At 68.6% G+C, this 6,904-nt stretch overlaps 2 protein-coding genes across 2 annotated transcripts; one reads left to right on the top strand and one right to left on the bottom strand.

Annotated features, from left to right (window-relative positions):
• The first annotated feature begins 147 nt into the window (after window positions 1-147).
• Window positions 148-3,726, top strand: SPOCK2 (SPARC (osteonectin), cwcv and kazal like domains proteoglycan 2). Its single transcript, XM_015866438.2, has 11 exons — window positions 148-392; window positions 495-503; window positions 1,102-1,147; window positions 1,248-1,362; window positions 1,450-1,537; window positions 1,602-1,695; window positions 1,952-2,062; window positions 2,140-2,346; window positions 2,846-2,908; window positions 3,027-3,167; window positions 3,245-3,726. Exons 1-11 carry the CDS (start codon window positions 201-203, stop codon window positions 3,388-3,390), a joined length of 1,212 nt encoding a protein of 403 aa, XP_015721924.1. The 5' UTR covers window positions 148-200; the 3' UTR covers window positions 3,391-3,726.
• Window positions 3,727-4,006: 280 nt separating this feature from the next.
• TYSND1 (trypsin domain containing 1) lies at window positions 4,007-6,614 on the bottom strand. Its single transcript, XM_015866278.1, has 4 exons — window positions 5,493-6,614; window positions 4,626-4,756; window positions 4,298-4,477; window positions 4,007-4,221 (listed from the first exon to the last, which is right to left on the bottom strand). Exons 1-4 carry the CDS (start codon window positions 6,446-6,448, stop codon window positions 4,007-4,009), a joined length of 1,482 nt encoding a protein of 493 aa, XP_015721764.1. The 5' UTR covers window positions 6,449-6,614.
• Window positions 6,615-6,904: the final 290 nt, after the last annotated feature.

Here is a 6,904-nt window from a genome sequence, read left to right as displayed (position 1 = left end):
CGGGGGCTGGGGCGGCCCGAGGGGCGGCGGGGCTGCGGCAGGGGCGGGGCCGGGGCGGAAGCGGGACTCCGCCCCCGATGCTGAGCCCCCGGCCCCGCCCCCCGGCCGCACTCGCCGCCGGCGCCTCCCCGCGGTGCGGAGCGGTGCGGAGCGGTGCGGTGCGCTCGGCTCGGTTCGGCCCCCGCCGGCGCTGCGGCAGGATGCGGGGCTGCGGCGGGCACCGCGCCCTGCTGCCGGCCCTGCTGCCCGCGCTGCTGCCAGCGCTGCTGCTGCCCGGCGCCTCCGCGGCCACCGGCCCCGCGCCCGGCGGTAATTTCCTGGAGGACGAGCAGTGGCTGTCCTCCATCGCGCAGTACGGCGGCCGCATCCGGCACTGGAACCGCTTCCGAGACGTGAGTGCGGGGCGCGGGTGGGGTTGGGCGCGGGGTGCTCATCTCCGCCCGTCCTCACCGCCGCTCCGCTTCGTTCCGCCGCCGCCCCGCGCTGCGCCGCAGGAGGTGGAGGTGAGCGGAACCGTGCGCCGTGTGCGGGGCTGTGATGTGCATTGCTGCACCGGGCTGTGCCGTGCCGTGCTGTGCCGTGCTGTGCTGTGCGGGGCTGTGCGCGGTGTGCGGGACTGTGCTGTGCGGGGTTGTGCCGTGCTGTGCTGTGCCGTGCTGTGCTGTGCTGTGCGCGGTGTGCCGTGCTGTGCTGTGCGGGGCTGTGCTGTTCTGTTCTGTGCCGTGCTGTGCCGTGCCGGGCAGCGCTGTGCGCCACGCTTGGGTGTCCGTGTGTGCGTGGTGCAGGTCCGTGTGCCGCGGGTGCGTGCGTACCGCGCGGGGATGCTTTGCTCGTGCACCGCGCGGTGCTCGCGGCCGTGTGCTGCGAGCAGGTGTGTGTGCGGTGCCTCCGCGTGTGCGTGTGTGCAGCGCACGGTGCCGGGCCGCGTGCAGTGCGTGATCGTGCCCCGCACCTGTGTTGCCTCCTCCCGTGTGTGCGGTGCCCGGCGGAGCGCGGTGCCCGTGCACGTGCGGGGACCGTGAGCGCGCGGTGCCGCCCGTTCGCTGCGCGCCCCGCGTGCGGCATCTGCGCGCACTGCAGCATCCCGCGCCGTGCCCGCAGGACGATTACATCCGGAGCTGGGAGGACGGGCAGCCCCCGGATGAAGGTACCGGGGGGGGGTTGGTACCGGCTGCAGGTACCGACAGCGGCCGTGCGCGGCTCGTGCCCCGGGGGCTCCTGAGCGACGCCCCGTTGTCGCTCGGCAGGGGAGGACAGCACCAAGGAGCCGTGCCAGAAGGTGAAGTGCAGCCGGCACAAGGTGTGCGTGCCGCAGGGCCCGCAGCGCGCAGTCTGCGTCAGCCGCAAGAAGCTGGAGCACAGGTAGGGGCTGCGGGGGGGAAGGGGGAGAGAGGCGGGCGGGGGAGGAACGCGTTCGGAGCCGGGGCTGAGCGCGGCTGTCCCCGGCAGGATCAAGCAGCACGGGGGCTGCAGGCCGTGCCACGCCGCCCGCCCCGCGCCCGTCTGCGGCTCCGACGGACACACGTACAGCTCTGCGGTAAGCGCGGGGACGGGCGGGTTGTGGCGGCGCAGCCCCCCGTGCCAACACGCTGTGCCCCCAGTGCAAGTTGGAGCAGCAGGCGTGTCTGGCCGGCAAGCAGCTGACGGCGCGATGCGACGGGCACTGCCCCTGCCCCACCCCCGGCAGCACGCAGGGTCAGTGGGGGTACGTGGGTGGGAGCCATGGGAGGGTGCGCTCGGGCAATGTTGGGATTTACCTGTGCAATATACGGGGCTGTGCCCTTTGACGGGGTGCCGCATGCATGCGGTGTAGCGGTGCACCCACACAACGTGCAGCTGTTCCCGTGCGATCTGGGGATGCCCTCGGGTGGTGTGGGGTACATGTGTGCGATGGGGTGTTTGTATCAGTGCGGTGTGGGGGTGTCCGCCGACACACCGTAACCCCCTGCAGAGCCGTGCACCGGGCAGGACCTGGCCGACCTGGGGGAGCGGCTGCGGGACTGGTTCCAGCTGCTGCGTGAGAACGCCAAGCACAACAGCTCCGGAGGGACCCCCGGCACCGGTGAGACCCCAACCCCGCATCCCTTTGTCCCCACGTCCCCTCGGGGCCGGGTCTCACGGTGGCATCGTTCCTCACAGCGCTGGCGGCCGGCTGCAAGGAGGCGGTGGGATGGATGTTCGGGCGCTTGGACACCAGCGGGGACCGCGTCCTGGAGCAGCCCGAGCTGGCTGCCATCAACCTGGACAAGTACGAGGCGTGTATCCGAGCCTTCTTCAACTCCTGCGACACCTCCCGTGATGGGCGCGTCACTGCAGCCGAGTGGTGCCTCTGCTTCTGGAGGGAAAGTGCGTGGGGCGGCCGAGTGGGGGGGGACGTGCCATGGGGCTTTGGGGTGTGATAGAGGGTAGGGATGTGGGTAATGGGGTTTGGGAGATGCAGAACATAGGGGAGATGCGTGCTGCGGGGTTGGGGGATGCACACCTGGGGGATGCATGCAATGGAGGGAGGATGGTGCAGGGATGTACTGCATGGCACTGGGTGCATGCAGTGCTGGGAGGATGGGGTGGGGGAACGCATGCCATGGGGTCATCGGATGCATTGCACAGCGTCAGGGCAATGCATGCACACCGTGCAGGGATGCACGTTGCAGGGTCAGGGGATGCACACACAGCACGGGGGATGTGTGCGGTGTGTGCAGGATGCACACCATGGGGCTGGGGCGATGCAAGGCCAGGGGGTGCACAGCACGGGGGTGGATGCGGTGCAGGGAGGATGCGTTACACGGGGATGTGGGGACGTACCTCACACCGTGGGGCCGCCCCTGAGCGTGTGTGTGTCCCGCAGAGCCGCCGTGCCTGCGGGAGCTGGAGCGGCTGCAGATGCAGGAGGCGGCCAAGGCGCAGCCGGGTGAGTCGGAGCCCCGGGGAGCCCCGGCCCCTGTGATGCGGCGGGGCTGGGACGCTCCTTGCCGGGGGGGTCCGGGCGCTGCACGTTCTGGGGTGTGTCGGGGCCCGGTTTCCTGCAGGCACCTTCGTGCCCAGCTGTGATGAAGACGGCTACTACCGGCGGGCGCAGTGCGAGCCGGGCGGGGCGCAGTGTTGGTGCGTGGACCCGCAGCACGGCACCGAGCTGAGCGGAACCCGCTCCCACGGGCATCCCGACTGCGGTGAGAGCGGGGGAAACGCGGGGTGACGGCCCCGAGTGGTTGCGGGCCCCATCGCTGAGCGATCCTCGTGTGCACAGAGGACGCAGCGGGGTTTTCAGGAGACTTCGGCAGCGGCGTGGGATGGGAGGATGAGGAGGAGAAGGAGCCCGAGGAGGCAGCCGAGGAGGCCGAGGAGGAGGAGGCTGAGGCGGGTGAAGGAGACGACGGTGGCTACATCTGGTAGAGGAGGGGGGGGCACACGGCTGGGGGCGGCCCCTATCGCCACATCGCCCCCTGCCCCCGGCACAGAGCGCAGGGGCAGCCCCCGGCCCCAAGCGGGATGGGGCTGTGGGGCGCTCGCCCGGGCGGGCCCCATGGCGGGCGGGGGGCGAACAGCGCGGGGCTGAGCTGTGCCCCCCACCCCCCCCGTTTGTGCTTTTTTTGTTTTTATTTTTAATTAATTTTATTTTTCTTTGGGGGGGTGGGGGGGGGAAGAGGGCAGTAGAACGTAGCGTGCTGCTGCTGCGTGCTCAGAAAGTGCACTAATAAATGAAAATTGAGAAAAAAAATGGGAAAAAAAGAAAAAAAAAACACCCAACCCTAACCCACCAACCACCACCCCCCTCCCCCCACTCCGTCTCCCCCCATCCGCCCTGTCCGCTCGCTGTGCATTGCTGCCTCGCGGTGTTGTGAAATAAACGCCCGTGCTCGCTGTGCTCGAACGCTCCATGCCCGTTCCTGGCCCCTCTGCACACCCTTCTCATGGGCCTCTGTTCCCCAAAATGTGCCCCGCTTGGGGAGCCACCACGTCCCGCTGACCTCAGTCACCACCAGGGACTCCAGGGCTCAGGTGAGGGCCTTTATGGAAGCACTCCAGTGCTGGGGGGCCGCTGCTGCAGCCGCCACGCCGCTCGTGCCCCCTCGCTGGCAGCATTGAGCGGGGCGAAGGCGGCAGGGTCCCCACTGCAGCCATAGCGAGCGAGGGGTGAGCGCAGCAGGGAGACGGGGATGCAGAAGTTGAGGTGTGGGTAGGTGGTCCCGGCAGCGTTGTCCCGCGTGTTGCTGGCCACGATGCCTGGAGGGGGGAGATGTCACCAAAAGGAGTAACGCAATGGGGACACGATGGGGATGCGGTGGGGACGAGGGCTCACCCAGCAGGCATCCATCGCGGGCAGAGAGCAGGGGGCCGCCACTGGAACCGGCGTGCACGGCACAGGTGCTCTGCAGCATCACTGGGGGGGTTCCCACCACGGCCGACAGCACCCCCCCCGTCACTGAGGGGGCACACGCACGGCCCAGCGCCCCAAAGCCCAGCGCCAGCACCGGCTCCCCTGTGTCACATCACTGGCGTTAGGGCACTTCATCACACCCCCGTGGCATCCCCACACAGGTCACCACTGTCCCCATAGGTTGCCATTGTCCCCGCTCCCCTGTGGCATCCCATTGTGTCCCATTCCTCAGCGCAAAGCTGGTACTCACCGGGTTGGAAAGTGGTGGCAAGGTCAGGGGGCTGGAAGCTGGGCACGCTGCCCTGCAGCTCCAGCACTGCCACGTCGAAGGGGGACGCCTCAGCTGTGGCGAACACCAGGCGGGCCTGCAGGACGGTGTCACTGCGGGTGTAAAACAGAGAAAAATAAACAGCAAAGAGCAGGGTTAGGGGTGAGCCAAGCAATGCACGTGGCCCCGGGGATGCTGCACAGCCTGGTTTGCAAAAGTGCAAGTTGCACCCTGCACTGCATCTTACAGTGCTCCCAAACCTGGATGTGGCCAAAGGGAAGCAGCTCTGTTTGCTGCAGTGCCCCAGCTCTTGCATTTATTGTGTGACCTATTCTGGGCTGCATCTTGACTGTGTGACCTATTTCAGATTCCATGGCCCATGTTGGGTTGCATGACCTTTGCTGGGTTGCACACCCATGTTGCGCACCCATTGCACAGCACAGCCCATGTTGGGTTGCACAACCATGTTGCGTTGCACACTCATTGCATGAGCCACGCAGGGTTGCACAATCACACTGGGTTGCATACCCACAGCATGTCCTATGTTGGGCAGCATACTCATTGTGTGGCCTACGTTGGGTTACACATCCATTGCATGACTCGCATTGGGATGCACAATGTCAGGCTGCACACCTGTTGCATGCCCCATGTTGTGTTGCACACCCATATTGGTTTGCACGACCGATGCTGGGTTGCATGACTGATGCCGAGTTACACACCAATTGCAAGACCCACATTGGTTTCACCACTGCTTTGTGCTGCACACCCACGGCACGGCCCACGCAGCGATGCACGCCCGTAGCACAGTGCCCACCTGCAGGCCCCCATCGCCCACAGGGCCGCACTCACCGCGTGGTGCCGTGCCGCAGTGTGACTCGCAGCGGGGCGCCCATTTGCAGCACGTGGCGGCAGGTGAGCAGCAGGCGCGGGGCCACCAGCGTGCCCGACCCCCAGCTGCCGCCGCTCTCCACCAGCGCAGTGCAGCTCATTGCTGTGCTGTTGTGTGCCTGGGGCAGCGGCAGTGGTGGCGGCAGGTTGCGCAGCTCGTGCAGCACGCTGCGGGCACCGTGCAGCAGGACATCCAGCGAGCACAGCAGCGCCAGCCCCAAGCCCTGCCCGGCCTGGCAGCCGGCAGTGGCAGCAATGACGGCCACGAGGCGCGGTGGGGAGGATGCGGGTGTGAGGGCGAGGACGGGCCCGCCCTGCGTGCCGGGCAGGCAGCGCGCATCGGTGAGCAGCAGCGCACGGCGCGGCCCGGTGGCGTTGCTCAGCACGCCGCTGCTCAGAGCGTTGAGGAAGAGCTCAGGGCACAGCGCTCCGAAGGGCGTCCCGCAGGCCAGCAGCGCTGCGCCCTTCTGCAGCGCGGCCGCGGGGGCCCAGGGCGTCCAGGTACCGCCGGGTGCGTCCAGGCCGGGCACGCGCAGCCAGCAGAACCAGGGCAGCGCCTCGCTGCGATCCTCGGCCGTGCCGGGCAGCGCGCGGGCGAAGGCGTCACAGCGCAGCACGGCCAGCGGGTGAGCAGAGTGCTGCTGCACCGCGTCGGGCGGCGGGGCGGCGCGCAGCACCACGATGCGCAGACCGGGCCGCAATGCCGAGGGCGGCAGAGCATCGCCACGGGGCCACGCGGGGACGGCGGGCTGCAGGAACGGCACCAACACGGCGGCGGGGCACAGCACCAGCCCCGGGCCGCGGCACAGGACGGAGCCGCTGCAGCTGCTCGGCTCCACGTCCGGCTCCGACGGGTCCGACACGCAGATGACGCAGCCGGGCAGCTCCCCCGGCACAGCGCTGCAGTGCTCAGCCATCGGCACGGCAGCCGCACGGCGACACGCAGTGCACAGCGACGCGACGCAGAGCGATGCGGAGCAGCGCGGCACGATGCAACTCAACGCGACGCAGAGCGAGCGGAGCCAAAGCACAGCACGGCAACCCGCCGCCGCACCGCCGCCATGGCCGCACCGCACCGCCCCGCCTTACCCGCCCATTGGCCCCTTGGTGGGATGGGGCTGAACCTGCCGACGTGGCGACAGGCCGGGCACGGGCGGGGCGCTGCGCAAGTGTAGGTGGGTCCCGCACGGGGCTGTGCCACGCACGGCAGCACCGAGCAACCGCGCTGCTTTTTGTGCTGGGAAATCAGCGCCTCCGCCTGCAGGAGCGAACGCAGAAGTTTCCATCTCCCTGCCTCCTCGGACGATCTTCGGTTCCTGGAAGCGCAGCCAGTGGTGACTGTTGGTGAGCGGCAGGGGCAGGGGGTGCGAGCA

Source organism: Coturnix japonica, chromosome 6 (genome assembly GCF_001577835.2).
Source record: "Coturnix japonica isolate 7356 chromosome 6, Coturnix japonica 2.1, whole genome shotgun sequence".
NCBI classification, from domain to species: domain Eukaryota; kingdom Metazoa; phylum Chordata; class Aves; order Galliformes; family Phasianidae; genus Coturnix; species Coturnix japonica.
The sequence above is the reverse complement of the archived record's forward strand: the minus strand, read 5'-3'. Positions and strand labels throughout refer to the sequence as shown.

Bases quoted from the DNA above. Each gene is read 5' to 3' on its own strand.
- SPOCK2 (XM_015866438.2), top strand. From the start codon at position 201: ATGCGGGGCTGCGGCGGGCACCGCGCCCTGCTGCCGGCCCTGCTGCCC. The intron at 1,148-1,247 runs GTACCGGGGGGG...GTCGCTCGGCAG, and splicing joins CGGGCAGCCCCCGGATGAAG to GGGAGGACAGCACCAAGGAG. The intron at 3,168-3,244 runs GTGAGAGCGGGG...TCGTGTGCACAG, and splicing joins CCACGGGCATCCCGACTGCG to AGGACGCAGCGGGGTTTTCA.
- TYSND1 (XM_015866278.1), bottom strand. From the start codon at position 6,448: ATGGCTGAGCACTGCAGCGCTGTGCCGGGGGAGCTGCCCGGCTGCGTC. The intron at 4,757-5,492 runs GTGAGTGCGGCC...TTACACCCGCAG, and splicing joins CTGCGGCACGGCACCACGCG to TGACACCGTCCTGCAGGCCC. The intron at 4,478-4,625 runs GTGAGTACCAGC...GATGTGACACAG, and splicing joins TGCCACCACTTTCCAACCCG to GGGAGCCGGTGCTGGCGCTG.